Source organism: Chelmon rostratus, chromosome 4, assembly GCF_017976325.1.
Source record: "Chelmon rostratus isolate fCheRos1 chromosome 4, fCheRos1.pri, whole genome shotgun sequence".
NCBI classification, from domain to species: domain Eukaryota; kingdom Metazoa; phylum Chordata; class Actinopteri; order Chaetodontiformes; family Chaetodontidae; genus Chelmon; species Chelmon rostratus.
Genome location: NC_055661.1, coordinates 28,509,293 through 28,529,146, shown reverse-complemented (window position 1 = coordinate 28,529,146; position 19,854 = coordinate 28,509,293). Strand labels below are relative to the sequence as shown.

Here is a 19,854-nt window from a genome sequence, read left to right as displayed (position 1 = left end):
AATCTGCTGGTTCATGGTCATTATGGCAGTGAAATGCTGTCTGTGAGACTGGACAAAAGGACAGCAGTATGATTTATTCAGAAAACTGGTCCTTCACGTGGACCTGCAGCGTGAGCTCGCACCGAAACTCCCACTCTGAGTGCAGGTGTGAGTACCTGCATCGGTACACTAATCTCTATTTGATATCTACATTTTTTATGATTTATTAACTTTTTTTGTCTGTGTGAAACATGTTAATAAGACAAGTGTTTGTTATATTTTATACTACGAGCAACCAGTTGTTTGTGTCATATAAGAGGCGAGCAGGATCGCAAGCGTCTGGTTTGAGCTGAACGATGAGGGGGAAAATTGAAATGCCCTAATTTGTTTAATTTTGCCTTAACATAGCTGGTGGTGCTAGGCCGACGGCGATGACAGAGAAGAGGGCACTGAAGAAGAAGATCAGACCTTTACCTTCCATTGCGGTTCTAAATTTAGTACATGGGAAAATAGAGATTTGTATGGTTTGGCACTCCAATGGCCTAAAACCAACCACTGGTACTTCAGCATGAGCCATGTGGTCCTTTTTAGTTGGCTGAGTGGAGTTTTTGCTATTATTTGCAATATATCAAACAAGATTCAAACAACTTTGGAGCTTTTCTACTGCATTAGCCATCCAGGTAAAGGTGAGGCTTGGATCTTTTCAGGTCTGTCTTGATGTGTGTGAGGAAAGAGTTACTGCTGACTGTGATCATTCCTCTTGTCCTGGCCATGAAGTGAAGTGAAATCTGCTCTTTTGTTCATGCATTCGCTGCTCATTCATCTGATAGAACAGTTTTCTCTGCAGTGGTCAGAACATTGACATTTTAGACAGTCGTGAGTCATCATCATCACTACTGTGCACCATCGCTGGCAGGTACAGTGCCGCAGTCATGGATGAATTATAACAACTGGATACCAGCCTCAACAATGGCCGCCAATCACTGGAATAAAATTGCTCACTGATTGCGTAATCCAGAAAGGTTTCTTGCCTCCAGGTTGGTTTCCACGTTGTTCGGTCCACTTCACATGTATATTCGTGTTTCTCCATAGATTTTCTGGACAGGAACGAATTGGCAGCAAGGCTGAGTGGCCGCACTATATCCAGGTCTATAAATACACAGTATCCATGGTCACAGTACAATCATACCTGCCTCTGTGAAGTGCAAAGCATTGCATAGTGGAGTTGAAAATGCTGTACATGGCACGGACATTATTTTTTCCACCTGACACTCAAATAAAATGGTGGATGGCAACTTTAGTGCAGTACAGGGAGTGGTTTTCCTTACAGTCCTCTTTGGTCCGATGTATAAGAGGCTTCAGCGGTCTGAGTAGCCAAATCATAGCTAACACTGCAGTGTTTCAGTACAAAGTTCCCTCCTTGTGTTTCTCTGGAGCAGGATGTGTGCTGGTACGAATGCTCAGACCCAGCCCACAGCCACAGACTGAGAAGTTTTGGACTCATTCATTCACATGAGTTTGACCAGTTTTGCACCACACTACCACACAATAGCTCTAGCTAGTTAACAGCACACTCCACCTCTGCATGTGTGTTTGTGAGAGAATCCTTAGACAAGGACTGTGGGCAAAATCTCCCAGAAAGTCTGGCTGTTGGTCTCATTTTCCTTCAGATGCTCTTAAATTTCCCACACAAAAGGACAGAGTTTTGTTCATTTGGAAAATATCTACTTGATTAGGCGAAGCCTCAAATTAGTTTTGGCCTAATTTCAGGAAGCCTTATCGCGGCTGAAGGAAGGACTGTACTGGCTTTATCCCTTATTTGTTAAGGTCTGTTGAGACAGAACGGAAAGCTAACGCTGTTTGCATGGATTTGACTGTTTGTAGGCCCTCTGATTATTCACCTCAAGCAGCTGAGTGCCAACTGTACTGATGGATGCTGTAGCTTGCTAGCAATGTATGCTCCCACTGAGTGTGTGTGTGTGTGTGTGTGTGTGTGCATGTGTTCTGTCTGAACTCACCATTTCAGTGAGGTCACGCCGGCAAAGGATCTGCTTCATGGTCAGAATGATCAGGAGGAATTGTTATAGCATGTGAGCATTAGGTTAAGACAGACTGGACGTTTGAACACGAGAGCTCACATGTGCTATTTCTTTATGGCAGGGCTACATCTCAATTTATCCACACAAAAGCTGCAATTTACTCTTCTCAGATACAAGCTTTCACTGAAAAAAATGGTTCTGATGTGCAACAGGTTGCCAACATTTTTCCCACCGGAAGATAACAGATTGAATTCTGAGATGTGTTTTTTTCTTTCTTAAGTATCTGGCTTTATGATGGTGGATGTAATAGCCTCTCTGCACTTGCTTCATATTGGCAGCGACACGGCCCCGTGTGGGAGAACCTGCTGAAATATTGATCAGATGTTCAGGTGAAACGCACAGTCTTCTTCAGCCTTTTCAAATAATTTATTGCTGTGTTCAATGACTGTATATGTGACAATACTATACTGCTGTATGTGAAAGTGACACTGTATTCATAGCAATATAGTGAGTGTAATAGGATGAGTATTTTTAACGTCATATAAAAATATTCGCTATCTTTTTTATAAAACATGAACGGACTGAAGCAGCAGCAGCAGCAGCAGCATGGATTGAAGCTTCAGATATGCTGAAATTGTTTTATGTTTGGAATATTTCATTCACAAGCACATGGTGAAATAATAACAGAAAAATGCTGATAGTTCACACTGTGGGTATGATACTACTCTCTAAGATTATTGCTGTCATGCCAGTACCTCACTGGCTGGGTAGCTGTCACTTTCCAACACCTTCCTGAAAGAGTGCTCTCAATTCAGTCAGTCGTTTGAAAGGAAAGCTAACATTTTGATTAGGATTAAGAATTGAAATAATGTATCAACTGAACTAATACTGGCTTAAATTACAATCCTTGAAATGTGGTTACTGGTGGTAGCAGCAGAGATTTAATCACACGTCCAACAGTTCTGTTTGAAATGGCACGTGTTGACCACTAGGGGCAGCGTACACGCTCTGAGAGGAACAAATAGCACAACAAAATCATGGCGTAAAATCTGATCAAATGCTAATTCTGCTACGAGTGAAATATGTGCATCATGTTCAGTACATTTACACATTGTTTTTTACTTAATTTGTAATCAATCAAACGCTGTTATATGTTGATATAATGCACATTTTAAGGATTGGAACTTTAAAGCCTCTCAAGTATGAGATTTTTCTCTTGTTTTCTGTATCATTATAAATTGAATGCATGAGGTTTTTGGATTGTTGATCTGACAGAATAACCAATCAGAAGAACCACTTCAGGCGATGAGCATTTGTCATTTTGACATTTTAAGAGTTCAATCGATTATTTCCAAAAATAAACGATAAATCGGTAACGACACTGAGCTGCAGCCCTGTTTGAGATTACTTGTTGCAGTGTTTTATTCAACAGTTTGAGATTATTCAGGCTTCATTGGCTTCAGTGGAGACTGCTTTTCTCGCCACCCTTGGTGTTAAAGCACAAATTGTTTCACAGTATTTGTAGTAAAATCACTTTTTTGAGCCAGGGAGTCGAGGCAGCCATTAACGAGACAACGCAAAGCAGAGAAAGTCGCACAGACTGTGAACATCTGTCCTTTTTCACGCTGCTTCATGTGTTTGGGTTTTTTTACATGGGAAAATTCACACCAACTTTTGTGAGAGCAGGTTTTACAACAAAGCACAAGGATGATAGATGTCAACTGTCAAAAAAAAAAAAAGCTCCGATATAAAGATGTGTAATACTAACCAGCCCAAAAAATGGAAACTAAAGAAACATCCGGTATCCTGCACCAGAAATATGTAACTCTGTCGCTCAGCACAATACAATAATGGACCTGAGAAGAGGCATTCACAGGTTCATTCCCATTTGAGAGCTCTTTCAGTCCTTGACACAATGCAGTCCAATGTCAGTTTAATTGTGCGTGTCTTATGTTTCCTGCTCCTCCTCCATCGTTTTATCACCCTCCATAAAGGGGAGGTTGGTGCTTCCTGTGCTGATGTCCAGCACTTGCAAGTTGGACAGGTGTGCGAAGGAGCTCTCGTCCACAGAGTCCACAGACAGGCGGTTAAACCTTCAAAGGAAAAGAAGAGAGGCGAGTTTGTGAGGTGTTTTTCCTCACTTGACGGTTGATCAAATTGCCTTTATGATGACTGAGGGTTCAGAAAGCAAAGATCCTAACATGTAGAGATGGTTAACAGACAGCAGGTGATCTGACATCAGGCATCTGACAGCTTCCCTCCAATCAGGGATCAAGATAGTGGGACCCGTTTGTTGCAGCGCTGCACATTCAGAGTGGATCAAACCATCACAGGTGTTTTACTCTTTACATCAAAGCACTTCTGAATCACCTGGAATCTCCTGCTCTTATCTCTTATCAGTGAAAATACTTGCACATGCTGCCCATGAATTTAAACTACTAGCCAACATGCAACACACATGCAGTTATTAACACACATATAAATCCTCCTTCCACTCCCCCCACTGACGCAAGCATTCCAGCAGCTCTAAATTGGCTCAGGACAAAGGCTCCCATCTGTAGGGGGATTTTGGTGGAAAAAAAAAAGCGGCAGCGGCTGACATGAACAACATGAAGAGCACAACAGCCTGGAAGGGGTCAAGGCCCAGAAACACGAGCCATAAAGCGGGTCAGACTGAAAACCAAACAGAACAAAAGCCTTGAAAGCACTGAAACCTCTTTAGTCTGCTGTGTGGCTGCTGCTTTCAGCCGCAGTGCTTGCAGCGTTAGCCTGCAGAACAAACCAAAGTGGAATATTTGCTGAATGCGCACAAGTTAGAGGAGATGGAGAGACGAGATATGACACTGCAGTACTCTGCAAAATGAAGCTCAGCTGGACTTTTCCAAATCATAGTCAATTCAGTTCAGATCAGTAGCAGACCAGAACACTGAGGATATTTTTCTAAAACTTTATCAGAAGGTTCACTTTTATGAAGTAAGACCTTATTCTCAAAACACTGAGACGTTAATTTGCAAGTTAAACTATGTTGTGAAAAGGGAAAAGTAGGGTTTGAGAGTTTAAAACTAGCATTTCAACATCATGATGTCTGGTTTATACTCATTCATTCTGTTACAAAACTCAAAATAAGAGTTTGATTTTTTTGGAACACACTTAGTCACGTATTTATTAATAAAAGGTAATTATGATGCTAACGCCAGCAGCAGGCTAGCTGAGTCTATGCCTCGCCAAGAAATAGTCTGGCATGCGTGGATTTCACAGGTTTTAGAGGTGCTGGGAGGCCTATTTTGTTACCTTTGAACAAAGCCAGGCTAGCTGTTACCCCATTTCCAGTCTTTGTGCTAAGCATAACATAAATTGCTGCTGGCAGTAGCTTCACATACCGCCCAGGAGAGTAAGCACATTTCCCAAAAAGTCAAACTATTCCTTTAGAATTCCTTTAGTTTAGAGTTTCTGAATGCAGTCCACAGAGTCTGACATTACTTTCTTGTATTCAACAGGCTTTTTTTTTCCAGATATTGTGATTTCAGGCAGTGTGAATGTGAGCTTTACTCAGATAGTTTTATAAGAGTAAGACGTGCAGGAATCCAAACCTCTTCATTGTGCCTAAATTGTAAAAATATGTTTTAAAAAAGAGGAGCTGAACACTGACGTACGTCTACCCGACTGCAGCTGCTCATGCATCGCAGCATAAACAAAAGCAACAATTTCCTCACAGTCATTCTTCAGTCGCCTGCATAATCATTTCCTGAGTGGAGATCAATCCAAATGGAAAAGAAACTTATGTAAGGAGCCACCAACCAGATTTCCACAAAGCCCTGAGGAAGGTGAAGAGTGTCAGTTTGGGGCTTATCCCCTCCTGCATGTGATGTGCAGCTACAGAAGTAAAACAGTTTGTGCAAACAGTTGTGGAGGATGAGAGGAGTGTTGGAAAGACTGACAATGACCAGTAAAATGAGTCAGATAACTACAATCTCCTGGTTTGTCAGAAATGGATTGCGTGTCCCTTACCGAAGGAAGATGCCTTTGATGTTTGGAGTGCCTTCGAATGCTGATGCGGGAACACTGGAGATGCGGTTACTTTGCAGGTAAAGGTATTCCAGAGACTCGGGCAGGTCAGAAGGGACGTGTGACAGCTGGTTTCCAGACAGGTCGAGTGTCTGAAGCGACAAGATGCCAGAATGAATAATGAACATAATGAAACGTTTGTGTGCCAAATGTTCAATGAGAGATATACTCCATACGTGTAACTAATATCCCTCTTCCACTGCAGGAACCTAACAAATCCAAAGTGTAGCCACTGTCATGGTTCTGCCCCCCCGTACACTTTGGGTACGAGTTCCTGGAACTAAATTTGTGCGCAACTCAAGAGGTGATGCACTCAAGCTGGCAAAAAACACATGTCTTCTACTGAGAGTTCAGAATTCACTGCATTGGAATCTGCTGTTACGATGAAATAGTCATAGCCTCGTTCCCTGAGTCACATTAACAAACGAGCTCGCCTTCTCCCGCCTACTCATCTTTTATATGGTACCAAACTAACAGCCAGTGGTTGAAACTGAGGCATTACAACCTTAAACAGTGTCACAATCTCTGTTAAGTGCTCTGTGGCTGAGATGTTTTCCCCTCAGGGCTTACAGCAGCTGCTAATTGCTATGATTGCTTAGCACTGCAAACCCATATATTCACACTTCAACCTGACTCGACTTTCAGTTGGAGGCAGCATTTAGATTATAAGACTAAAGAATAAGGATCACAATGCATATAACAAAGCAAACAGAAATGCATGCACTGGAGATGGTTTTTCAGCAGTTCCCTGGATTCTCAGTTGGTGTTGTATCTTCTGTCAGGGCTGGTGGTACTTAGGGTTCTCTCTGGCACATACACACGCACACGCTTCCATAACATAAACTGTGCCCGATAGGTCCAGCGGGTGTCTGATCCCATCTCTGGAATAGCACAAACTAAAAGTACAAACATCTCCTAAAAGAGGACAGCCGTGCTTCTCTCGGTCCAGTGTGTGTGGGATTCCAGGTCTGATATGCTGCTGCATAAAAGGGAGTGCAATCCATCAACAGGTAACACCTGTGCCAGTTAAGACCCTGGCACTGCTCGCACTCCCCTATCTCTGCTCTGCAGCTGAGCCCTAACCACTCGTCACTCCCTCATTCAGGTACAATGTAGACAATGTGTGAATGGTTTAATATCAGCACCACTGCCTTTATTGTTTATGGTCCTTTTGCCCTTTTAATGGAATACCTCTGAGAGTGCCCAGTTTGTAAAAGACAGCGCAAGTGCAAGGAAGAACTTCATACCAAAACCTCACAAGAATCTTAAAAGTAATATTTCATTCCTGCAGTGGAATCTTGTTATCTTGTAGTAACATCTGATCTGTTTCTTCCTCCCACAGCTCACTTACTGTGAGTGCACTGAGTTCCATCCAGGCTCCCTGGTAGACTGAATTCAGCTTCATCTGGTTGTCGCTCAGGATGAGCTTTCGTAGCTTCTGCATGCCCGTCAGTGCACCGTCCGGTATGGTGTTCAGCTGGTTGTTCTTGATTTCAAGCACCTGCAGGCTGCGAGGGAGACCCATGGGCAGCGAGTGAAGGCTGTTCCCCGACAGATCCAGGGTTTCCAGCACACGCAGCTTCCTGAAGGCCTCGCGGTGCATCCTGGAGCTGGTCAGCTTGTTGTAGCTGAGGTTGAGCTCAGTAAGGGTGTACAGCAAGGCCAGGTCGTTGCGGCCAATTTCGGAAATCATGTTGTGGAGTAACATTAAGGTCTTGGCTCTGCGAGGCAAACCCCTGGGAACCCGCTCCAGCAAGTTGTTGTACATGTGGAGAGTGTGCAGCTTCTTCAAGCCCTAATGGAAATGCAAAAGATTCAAAGGGTGATCATTTGTTATGTCTGATGTTCTGCATATCATCTCCTCCAGTCTGTTCTTACGATTGAAAATATGAAATGAAAAGTCACAGTCATCCTGAAAGATACAAAAGAATAAGAAATGAAATGGAAATGTACCTGGAAGGCAGCCGGGTGGATGGAACGTGAGCGGAGCTTGTTATTGTGGAGGAGCAGGTACTCCAGGTTTCGGACAGACGTAAGAGCGTCTCCGGGGATGCTGCGGATGGAGTTCTTCTCCAGATGGAGCAGCACTAGACTACGAGGCATACCCTTAGGGACGACGCTCAGGTTGTTATTTGACAAGTCCAGACACTCCAGGCTGCTCAGTTGGCTGCCAGGGGAGAAGAGGAAGTCAACAAGTCAGTTCTTTGATGCTGTACTGTGTGTTTTCTCTCTGAAGCTGCAACCAGTCTTGGTCGAGTGGACGCTCTTGTTTGGTACACATTTAAAAACAAATCAGTGCAATTATAATGAGCGCTTTTCTTTTTTACACTTTTGTTATGTTAACCCCTGGGGGTTTGTGAGTGAAGTTTTTTTTCCACCTGAAAGTCTCGTTGTCCATGCCCTCATTCGTGAGGAGGTTGTTCTGGAGATACAGCTCTCTGAGGTTTGGCAAGTTATCAAAGGCCCCCGCTGGGATTTTCTCCAGTTTGTTGCTCTGTAACAACAGCAGCAGTCCTTATGTTATCATTATTAATATGTTAATGATTGAGAAGAGAAAAGAGGTCTATCATCCACCTAACATCTAAATGCAAACTAAACAGGTGCTGGACCTTAAGATGAAGACGGTAAAGGGTGGAGGGCAGATTCCTGGGGACAACCCGCAGGAAGTTGCTCGACATGGTGATGATCTCCAGGCTGTCAGAACCATTGAAAATATGATCAGGAAGTCCTGCATCAGTCAGCTTGTTGTTGTGGAGATACACAGACCTGGAAGGGACATTGCAATGTGTAAATGGACATAATTCCAGGAAGTTGGGGTAAATTTGCACAAACACACACGTTCTTACTTCAGTTTTGGTTTGTAGCCAAATGTATATGGGTAGATCCTTGTAAGGTGATTAGCAGCAAAATCAGCACTAACCAAAGAGGGTGGTAAGACTTTTGGTGCTGAGGTGAGCTGCAAGAACAAGAAGAGAAGCAGGACAGAAGAGTGTTATTAAACTTTGATTCCGCTGGCACAGAAATGTCATGAAAATGAGATACGATGAGCAAACAATGAATGCTCTCTCAAGGCAAAGGCGGAGGTACGGTGACATTGAGTCACAAAAACTCTTTAGGAAGAGTCCACAGTTTGCACCCTGCCTCCTACCACCAGCCAGGGTTTCTTTTAACATGACAACCATCTTCCACTGAGTTTGAACCAGACCATGTAGACACGCTAGCAGCAGCTCCTGAGTGAATTCTCCCAACCAATATCAGACGCTGTGAAATTCTGTAAACTTCTAAATATTTTGTGAGTTCCTGGTTCCCAGCTGATGTATCCTAAAGCCTTTGGCGATATTCTGACTTTGCATCTGGTCCCACTTGTAGGTCAGTGTTTATTACTTCAATTGTCACGTGAAACAACAGGATAAATGACTACACGTCTACTCGCTACTATTACTACTACTGCTATACTAAATCTTAACTGGCATTAATGGTTCCCTGACAATGTACAGTACACTAATGACTTGAGTGATTATCTGACTTTTCATCTAGTGCCTTTATCCAGTAAAACTTTGAATTTGTAAAATATTTTGACAAAATTACAACAAATTTAACAACATTTCCGTCCTCAGCTGTACTTTGTGTTTAGTGCTAAATAGCAAATGTTAGCATGCTAGTGCAGGAAAGTGAAATGGTGACCATGGTAAACATTATACCATTAAGCATCAGCATGTACAGTATAATTGTCATTGTGAACATGTTAGCATGCTAATGTTATTGGTATATTATTAGCATCTAGCTCATCCATAACCTTATAGAGCTGGTAGAGTTGCAGGGTTGTTTTTAACCATGACCACAAACTTAGTTTTGCTTGCCTACACTGAACCATTTTCTGCATTTGGTTGGCTAGTTGGGTTGTTTTGAAAGCAATGACAAACTATTTTGTGGTTTCAAATCTTTGCTTTGATAAAGCAGGACTGTCCTCTCCAAAGAAGCACTATTCAATTTGCTATAAAGCAGCAATGTGGCATGGTTTGCAGTGCACCCCTGAATAAAAGCAGGCTTTTCCAACATTTGTTGCTCCCACCAGAACAAACGCTTCATTGTACAAAATAGCAGAGAATAGACAGAGAGAATATAGAAAGCCGAGACGCACTGGTGAGATTAGATGTTCATTTAGAGCTCTCTCCTTTATAACATGGTTTATGGATTAAAGCAGCATGGGTGTCTTTGAGGCTTAGTGAGCACTTAAAAATCCCCTATTCTTCCTGTATCCCGTTTGCCGATTCATCCCTGTGAAGGCACAAACAAATCTCTGTGTCCAAAAGGGTCAGTAACATTTTAGCTCTGACCAGCTGGCACAGCCATACTGGAAGTGATTACAAGCATAAGCTCATACAGAGTGTATGAGAGAAGACTGCCACCCCTCTCTGCCAGCTGGCATGTCAACGCATCACAATAGAATAGAATGGAGAGAAATTAATGTGACGTGGACACAAAAAGACAAACTTGAATCACGTCAGTATATTGGAGCTGTATGACCACAGTCTGAATAAAAGGAGTAACATCACGCATTCGGTTCGAGTTCGAGTTCGTCTGGTTTCGTGGAGCCACGAGTGACCATATCCGAACACAAAGGTGGAGCCAGAGAGGAGCGGGGGGTGGAGGTGCTTTAAAAATTCGCCAGAAACACAAAACAAATGTCATTACCTGAACGTTGGTTAAATTGACCTTTTTACCAGGCTTTCACTGAACAGCTATCATTGCATTAACACATGAGGTAACACCCCCACAGTCTGTGGTTAACACGGGTTACCAGTCCAGCGGGCCCACATACCGTTAGCATAGAAAATGCTAACGGGTGTGACAGCCTCGATAGCAGGGCCTCTCTCATCTTTAGCAGTCACCACTGTTGTCATTATCCTCCTTGGTTCTGGCACACAGCTTGGCTATGCTTGAGAACAGCACCAGTCTAGCCTATGGTACTGATTGGCTAATCATGAGTCTCCTGTGGCGTTCATTGGATCGATCATCGTTTTCGCTGACAAACCTCTGTTTCATGTCAAACAAACCAGTCAACTCGTTGGAGCGGGTGGATTCAAAGATCTGGACTTTTAGTACAACTGAGCAAACCAAAACTGAAACCACGCTGTAAAAGGGTCAAAGTTTGAAGATGAAAGCATGGTCAACACCAAAATAGTCTGTGAAGATTTGACATTTGTACAACACTTAGAAACACCCAAAAACAAGCTCACAGCTATTTAAATGTGCTCAGTGTCATGGCTCTATCCTAGGTGGCCAGAAGTATGGTCAGTTTCTCATAGACTACTATATGATCTGACTTCTTTTAGCAACCAGTGGAGTCGCCCCCTGGTGGCCATTAGAAATAATGCAAACTTAAGGCACATTGCCTTCAGATCCAGAGGCTCCGTCCACCTCTTTTATAGAGTCGATGTGTGTGACTCACCTTGTTATTTGCCAAGTATAAATAAGCCAGCTGTTCAAGCATCTCAAAACCTTCATCTTCAAGGCCTATAAAGAGAAGAACACACCATCACAAGCCAATAAACAAGCACACAGTGTGACTTTTCATCAAACAAATGCTACATATGGAAGCAATCTCAAATTCTATCAGGAAATTTCAAGAAAATTAGTTGTGATTTCAGGCACTGGAGGCTGTTTCTTTATCACAGGACTGCGCAACATATAAACAAAGTTTAGACTGATTTAGACTGAGCTGTCGAATGGAATTACTGGAGTGATATTACCCTGTAATATCTGTCTGACTTGATATAAGCTAAAGGACACTACAAGCTTGAAAAGCCCACCACGCTTCCTATGCAGAGGTGGCGGTTACGAATCACTTTGCTAATTAAGTTATTTAATTAATTTTAGCTCAGTGCTTTGTTGTCAGTGACTTGGGATAGTTCTCTTCACTGATTTTAACCATTTTGTTCAGTTCAGGACAAAAACCAGGTCTATATAACCATTGTTTGCATCATTATTAAGTTTGTGGCTTACGCAGCCATAAGTTAATGTACAACACATCACTTCTGGCCGCCATCAGTGACATTGATGATTCTTCTGGCGGGGTGCAGTGACTAAAAGAAGTGGACCTAGCCACCTGTTCTGGACTCTGAGGTAACATTTTCATAAATTAACAATACATTTCTACTCTCAAGACTTTAATGATTGATAAGTAGCACCTTTATGGCAGGTCTATTAGAGCTACCATTTCAGCAAAATGCTTAATTCACAGTGATTTGAGAAACTTCAGTCAGAGCTTCAGAGACATCAGCCAGCAGCGGCCAGAAAGACAAACATTTTCTACATCTATTTTATCTATTATCTATAAAATATCACGATTCATTAAAGTTATCTGTGCATCTTGGCAGTGCTGTTAGCCAGAAGGATAAACCTGGCTGTCATAGGACCAGCTGAATCAATAAACAGATGACAGGAAGCAAAACAAAGCATTTGCTCGAACACATAAACGATTTTGCTTGTATAAAAATAGGTAAAACTCAATTCTGACACACAACGAACAACAAGGCTCCTTTAAAAACCATCACGGAGGCAGAATAACCGCTTAACAATCTAAAATTGCTCCAAATTGACCCGACAGTCAAAGCTTCCAACACAGTTAAAGAGCGATTCACCGCAGACCTACAGCTGAGCATGACGAGCTAGGATTCAACAAAAACAACCTCGCAGACATCGATGTAATCTGGTTCCTGCTGGGAGTTTAGATTGTTTTACAGTGTTTACCATCTGTGGTAAGCCAGTTGTTCTGAAGGTTGAGAGTCTCAAGCTGATGCAGATGGGAAATGTGCTCCACTGTTATCTCCTCGATTTTGTTATTCTGGCATCAGGGACCAAACACAGACAGTAAATACAGAGGACAGTTATGCACTGGTAGCAGAAGTACAAAATGCATATATGTGTTTCTGTTAATGTCTATGCTGTTTGCAGTTGTGTGAGAGACCTGCAGAGAGAGCTGGCGGGTTTTGTCCGACAGCCCGGCGGGGAACTCGATGAGGTCGACTCCAGCGCAGTCCACTGCCCCCTCTGCTGTACAGCTGCACTCCGGTGGACATTCGATCGGCTCAGATTTCGTCCCCATCGTTGTGATGTTTGTCTCTTCCTCCTCCTCTTCCTCTGGTTCCAGAGTTGCTTGGCTCTGCACCAACACCCAGGCCAAGAGCAGCACACTCAGGGCCTGCAGGATGGAATGCTTGGGAAAGGTCATGTCCACTGCTGAGCTCCCCTGTTGCACAAGCACACGGATAGTAAAGTTAAAAACATGAGTATTTTGTTCGAGGAAACAGGACCTGTAAAAACTAGAGTCTGCAGCTCTTTGGCCAGTGAAGCAGTAGTATGTGGTTAAGACTATAATAAATAACTACTGTGTTGGATCAGGGAGATGGACCATGCACCACTGATGGAGTCTGTGGTGGGAGTGGGATCATGTCAGTCACCGTTTTGCACTGCTCCACAGCTCCTACAGCGTGCTGCCTGTCATTTATATATAAAACACTGTGTTTCTGCACCAATATTCAGCCCCTTTCTTTCCTCAGTTTTGGTCTCCCCCAACTTCTGAGAAAAAACACCAGTCTCTTTTGCTGCTAAATGTTCCAGTTCACCAGGCTGTTGTTGCTGAGCAGGAAGTGTACTTTGGGTTTTTAGAGTTTTTTCACCGAACAGCTGCCTTCGCGGCTAAAAACGATGCTGATGAAAGAGAGAGTGAACCAAAGCTGCAGAGCTGTGGGCCGTAAAACAGCAACTCTGCAACTACAGAGTCTCTGCACGTTTGTCACTAAAACCGACACCTTTCATAGGCGAGCCGTCATGTGATCCACTGTTCATGTAAAAATGTTGATTATAGCCGCTTTAAGATGATGTAACGTGTGTGTATGTGGGCAGATTGCTACAGATCACCTGTTATTTGTACAACTTCAAATCAGTTACCATGTATGATCTTACAGGGGCAACACATTTTCACATGTGGAATAATTTGAGCACTGAAATCAAAAACAGTTCGAGTATAATTCTGTTTAAAAAAAGACATAAAGAAATGATTCTCCAGAGGCACATTGAATAATTTACACAAGGTGTTTGCTTGCTATTTGAATTAAAATGTGGCAGGAAATGATACATAGTGTTATGAAAATTAATTATTATATTCATTATTGTTATTATTAAATTATTAGTACTGAAATTAATTAGAACATATTAATAGTTAAGATTATAGGGGTAGGATTAGATAAATCTATACTTCTTCCTACTCCCTTTCGCTCATGTAAACTATGTTGCTTATGAGATGTTACTGTTTTCTGGATTATTTTTTATTTTTGTTTTTGTTTTTTTGTTTTTTTTTTCAATGTGCACTTATTTCCTTATGATTCCTTATGATTGTTATTATTTATATAGGTACTATGTATGTATTGCTATGTATGTATGCATGTATACATGTATGCTTTTATTTTTATTTTTATTGTTGTTTACGTGATTGAAATAAAGTTATACTACTACTACTACATGTGGGTTTTTATGTATGAAATGATGAATTTCTCAAGTGTCAGACTAATGTAATGTAATGTAACTAGTGTTACATGTCACACCTCCCTCAATTCATGTTTAATGCCAGAAAGAGGGTTACTGACAAACTGATGAGGTCGGTGCATTAAAGGTTACTACACAAAAAAGTCCAGCACCTGCAAGAAGGTCACCTGTTGAGTCACCTGAGGCCATAAGTTACAGAAAGAAGACATGAGCCATGCTAGCAGCTCTCTGAGGTAATGGCTAATGTCGACCGACTGACATTCCCACATTTAATGTGGGGAAAAAGAAGTGACAGTAAGATTTGTGTTTTTTTTGTGTTAATCAACAATTATATGTCTAGATTCTTTTCTCAGCAGTTAGTAACACAGTTCACTGAAGTGGAAATCAGAAAGCTGTATGTTACGAGTGAACGTGCAAGGCTATTATGGCGTGTTCCTCCCCGTGGTCCCTGCAGGGTGCACCTTACTACAGATCTTTAGCACACATTTGGTTTCACAGCAGTGCTTTCGATGAAGCAACCAGGTCTAGCATCTGACCAAGTAGCTGCGGTCTAGCTAAACCCAACTTGCACTTCAAGTGCAACTTCTATCAAGGCTCAAGTGATTGAGAGTTTCATCAAGGATCAAATCCAGGTCAGGAAGTCAACTCTAGCTATGTCGCTGAAGCTCCGCAGCTGACGTGGCTGAAAGCACGTCGACTTTATTATCTGAAAAATCACACTTTTTCCTCCCAGCTCACGTTTAAAATCTCAATTTAGTTCTCAGCTTCGATTCAAAACACCAGCAGCAAGCGGAGACAAAGGACATTCTGCGAGCAGCGGGAAGGCATTTTCCTAAAACAGAACTGAATATGTTGCTTTTTTATTGTATATTTCCTGTGTTCACCACCTGTTGGCTTTAAGTACAGCAGCTAGCTCAGCCTCAAAGCTCATCATGACGACCGGCAACTGTTGTGGCGGGAGACCGATCCTGAATGACAGACTGGAGAGTGAGAAAACAAACCCTGCTTCAAAGCAAAAAGCTGTATATGGTTACTTTAAAGGGGAACTGCATCGATTTTGCATGTCAAAATCAATTTATGAGTCCCAGAGAGATCTGCTCTGTCTGCGAAAACAGCTGTATTAGATCCTCTGCGGCTCTGGAGGATACAGAGACCACCGGGGGTGAAATACTAGTATGGATATCTGTGTGCATGGATTGTACTTCAGGGGAAAATGTGGAGCAAGGTTTTCTGTGATACATATATGGTATTCAGAATAAAGGCAGGGAATTATAATTCATTAAAAACTGAAGTAGTTTCAGAAATGTAATGAAATATTTCATCGTCATGTCAGTAAAATGAAAGCAGGCTATTAACTGGGGTCATAAAAATAGTGAAAATATCCTGTACTGATGTGTCTGATTGATACAAAGCTCGAGTGGCTGACTGTCACTCTATAGGCCTTTTTCATGAAATACGTTTTGACAGGTCACAGCAGTAGAAGCACAGGTGTAAATAATAAAATCAGTGCTGGTTGAACTCCATTTAGCGGCTTCATTTTCAGGGTCTTTGTATAAATCCTGTTGGCTCTCTGTCACACTTTCATGGCTCAATGGGACTCTTGAAATGAGCAGAGCCATTGATAATGTTATTAATAACACCTGTGCTTTTCCTTCAATGACAAGTGAAAGTGTCTGCGGTGAAAAGGGTCTATTATGTGCGGCGTACAGGCGAGGACAGGTGCTAGAATATTCTATTTCTCAGACACTGATTATCGAGTCATGCTTTCATTTAGCGGGTATAGATAACACATTAAATTACCATGACACTATCCAAGCCCCAGCCCCTTTAGCCATGCTAAGCAGCGCGTCTCAAGATCTTCACCACTTCGGTCCAGAACAGGGGCGCCATCAAGGGGGGGCCAGCCTGATACGATAACAGTACCCTCAAACCCCTGTCGCATATGCATAATATGCTTCACGCTAAATACACGTGTATCTGCTTCCCACGATGTACAGTGTGATTACACCCTGCATTGTTACAATCCAGATCTTGTCGGTCTACCACTGCAGGCCATTTTTGTATCGTTACGTCTGAAAATGTATTGAAGTGATGGAGGTTTGCATTGTTTACGCACCAGGACAACAACAAAAGGCAGCCGGCTCTGTGTCGCCTCTCTGCTGAGTCTGAAGCTTCAGTCCTCACCAACTGCAAGGTGCAAGGGCTGATGGGAAAATAAAGAACACAAGCATCACCCATAAAAACACCATCTACATATATATAATGTGTCACACTGTTCATTGCAAAATGTGCTACACAACATCTTAATGTTAATACAGATAACATAATTACACAATGATACTATATAATACTGGTATACTGGAGTATACACTGTTATATCTGACTGTATATTGCCCTTACATATACAACATTTTCCTGACTTGCTGCCATTAATCACACCACCATGTCGCTTTGCTTGAGATGGTATTGCATTAGTACTACACTACACTAGTTGTGGGTACTGTATGTGTATTACTATTGCCTGTAATTTGAGTTTGTTTTTAATTGTTCTTGTATAGTTTCTTTTTTATTTTTTTTAAGTTTCACTATTTATTTGTATCCTGTCTGTCTTTGTGCTGCTGTAGCAGCCAAATATCCCCTCAGGGGGATCAGTAAAGGATTATCTTGTCTTATGAATTTAGCCTCTTGCAATTGTCTGACCAGCACAAGGACAGCAGTGTTTGTGTGAGGTTAGTGTTTTGGTAAAGCCAGGAAAAAGCTCTCTAATCAAGTCCACCAGTGTTGATGGAAATATTCCAAATGGACACTGGAGGCAGGTCTCACGGCAAACTGAAATCTGAAAGCCATCCATCAGAAGACCGACTGTGGCAAACACACACACACAGGAGTGCACACACAGAAAATCCACACAGCAGCATGCGTACTCCCACAGCAAATGAAAAATAAAAGCCGGTGCACTTTCCTGCACTTACTGTATGGTGCTGACCCTGACTAGAACAAAAACATCATACCATCCGGGGGTCAGAGAGGCGTTTAAAGTCAGCAGCACTTTCATGTTACCCTATAATTCAAAGGCTTGAAGTGAGAATAGTCTTTATTAGGAGAGATGCTGAGCATTTTTAAACTCTTCATCTTGTTTTCATGCCCTTTCACTCTTTCTCGGCCGAGCTGAGGTTTCGAAGGCTTTCACTTCTCAGCAGCCTGGACCGTCTAAAGAACACATGCCAGAATTGTCATGCGTGGATGAATGGCGCTGGCACTTAAAGCTCAGTTTAATCTCCATATAACATAACAGCCAGCCATAAAACATGCAGCAGTAAAGTCAGCTAAAGCAACACTCCGGTCTGCTACTTTACCTCTTCGACCAACGTTTGCTGAAACGCACTGAAGTCTGACGTCCAGTCCCAACACAGGCTGTCCCATAGCAGGCGAGGAGTCACACAGTCACACCAGATACCCTCCAGATGTGAGAGCGCGGGAGTGGGAGAGGGAAAGTTAAGAGAAAGAAAGAAAGGGAAAGGGAAGGGAGTGAGTAAGAGACACAGCTCGGCCCTGAATGGGAGCCAAGAACACAAATTCTTTCCTTTTTTCACATATTTTTTTTCCCAAGATTTGATTTTGTTCCCCTCGGTGTAGCAGGTCTTTCCACTTTTACTGTTATAAGTTGGTGTTGTGAATACTGGTTTTGATGGTGTTTGGTCCATTTTCCTCTGGATTCAACAAAAAACTTTCCAAAGCCGCATGTTTCAAGTGAGATTACATTCATAGACTCAGGATGAGGGGCATGATCACTTCAAAAGCACATGGTGGGTATATCCTGGAGAAAGCTACTAAAAACATATATTGTTCTCCACTTAATCCTAAAAACCACTGATATGCAGGAGATTAGCGATAAAGTATGTGATCAAGCTGAAAAAAGCAATCTGTGCCTGTTAACCCGTTCTGCAATAGCTTTCATTTGGGGAAAGGACAGATGAGTTGTCCTAAATATGCCAGTAATAAATTAAAAAGAGGAAGAGTAGCCGACCAGAAAGGGCGACAGGATATGATCTAATGTTCCACGTCTTTCTAGATTAGGCCTCTTTTTCAACAAGCCCACCTCCCTCTAGACACAGTGTGTGAACATCTGCTACCATTATGATGCATCAGCACAGTTCACCGAACCTCAGATTTACATGTGCAGGAGTTCTGCGGCGATGCAGCACCAAGCTTCACAAGAAAAATATTTGTTTTTGTCTGCTTCATTTTATTTTTTTTTACTTACACATTTCACCTCTGACCTTCTGCTTCTGATTAAAACTATTTCAACAATCTGCATATGAAAGCCATCTCTTCTCCACAGTTGATGTTGGTTTTTTAGTGTGGAAAGATTTGCAATAAGCACAAAGGACATCCACGCTGCTCTACAAAGCCAGAATGTGTGAGCTAAAGCTGTTGACTCAATATGACTTTCTTATGTCTGTACCATGTCCACATTTTTTGGAAATACGCTTCTTTACTGTTTACCAGGCAGTCATATATGAGGATCAATACCACTTTTATGTCTGTACACTAAAAATGTAGCTAGTCGGGAGACAGTTAGCTTAGCTTAGCATGAAGACTGGAAACAGGCAGCCTGACTCAGTCCAAAGTTAACAAACTTGGCTACCAGAATCGCGTAAGCTCCCATATGAACATGCTGCATCTTGTTTCTTTAATCTGTACCGAGCACAAACCAAGTTGGAGTTTGTGCTGTTATCATCCTGAAGTCTCCACTGGTTGCCTAGCAACCTCAACAGGCCAGCTGTCTCCTCCCATCTCCAGTCTTTCAGCTACGCTAAGCTAACCGCTGGCTGTAATATGTGATTCCTTGAAAACAACATGTCAAATTTGCAATAACTTCTAAATGAACTTGAACTCCTGCACTCTGCTAACTACGCAGCTAACGTTAAAGCAACAGTGCTATATCACGTGAAAGCCGAGCTAACCAAAGCTAGCCTTAGCTTTACACTTAAACTGTTTAAAAAATTTGTTAATACACATAACTGCACAAGACAGCAGCTGAATCCGATCACAAAAGAGAAAACAACAAACTCAGCTTGCAGACGGGCGAGGCTACCACGTTTCCCCCTCATGTTCTGTGAAGACCATCCAAAGGCAGAGAGCACTATCTGCATTTTGTAGGTAGTTGGAAGTTTCTGTGGGTAAAATAATAAGCCTAAAAGGCTTAAAATTTAAATTTACA

General features: G+C 42.3%; 1 protein-coding gene across 1 annotated transcript; it reads right to left on the bottom strand.

Annotated features, from left to right (window-relative positions):
* Nucleotides 1-2,429: 2,429 nt before the first annotated feature.
* Nucleotides 2,430-18,107, bottom strand: podn (podocan). The gene is made up of 12 exons (XM_041935160.1): nt 17,987-18,107; nt 16,747-16,833; nt 13,054-13,335; nt 12,837-12,930; nt 11,536-11,600; nt 8,930-9,039; nt 8,693-8,849; nt 8,462-8,577; nt 8,037-8,250; nt 7,435-7,878; nt 6,027-6,175; nt 2,430-4,111 (listed from the first exon to the last, which is right to left on the bottom strand). Exons 3-12 carry the CDS (start codon nt 13,315-13,317, stop codon nt 3,967-3,969), a joined length of 1,758 nt encoding a protein of 585 aa, XP_041791094.1. The 5' UTR covers nt 13,318-13,335; nt 16,747-16,833; nt 17,987-18,107; the 3' UTR covers nt 2,430-3,966.
* Nucleotides 18,108-19,854: the final 1,747 nt, after the last annotated feature.

What these genes read in the sequence shown, in the direction of transcription:
- podn (XM_041935160.1), bottom strand. Translation starts at nt 13,317, where the DNA reads ATGACCTTTCCCAAGCATTCCATCCTGCAGGCCCTGAGTGTGCTGCTC. An exon ending in CCCGCCAGCTCTCTCTGCAG is followed by an intron (nt 12,931 to 13,053) that starts GTCTCTCACACA and finishes CCCTGATGCCAG; the next exon opens with AATAACAAAATCGAGGAGAT. An exon ending in ATGGACAACGAGACTTTCAG is followed by an intron (nt 8,251 to 8,461) that starts GTGGAAAAAAAA and finishes CTCCCCTGGCAG; the next exon opens with CCAACTGAGCAGCCTGGAGT.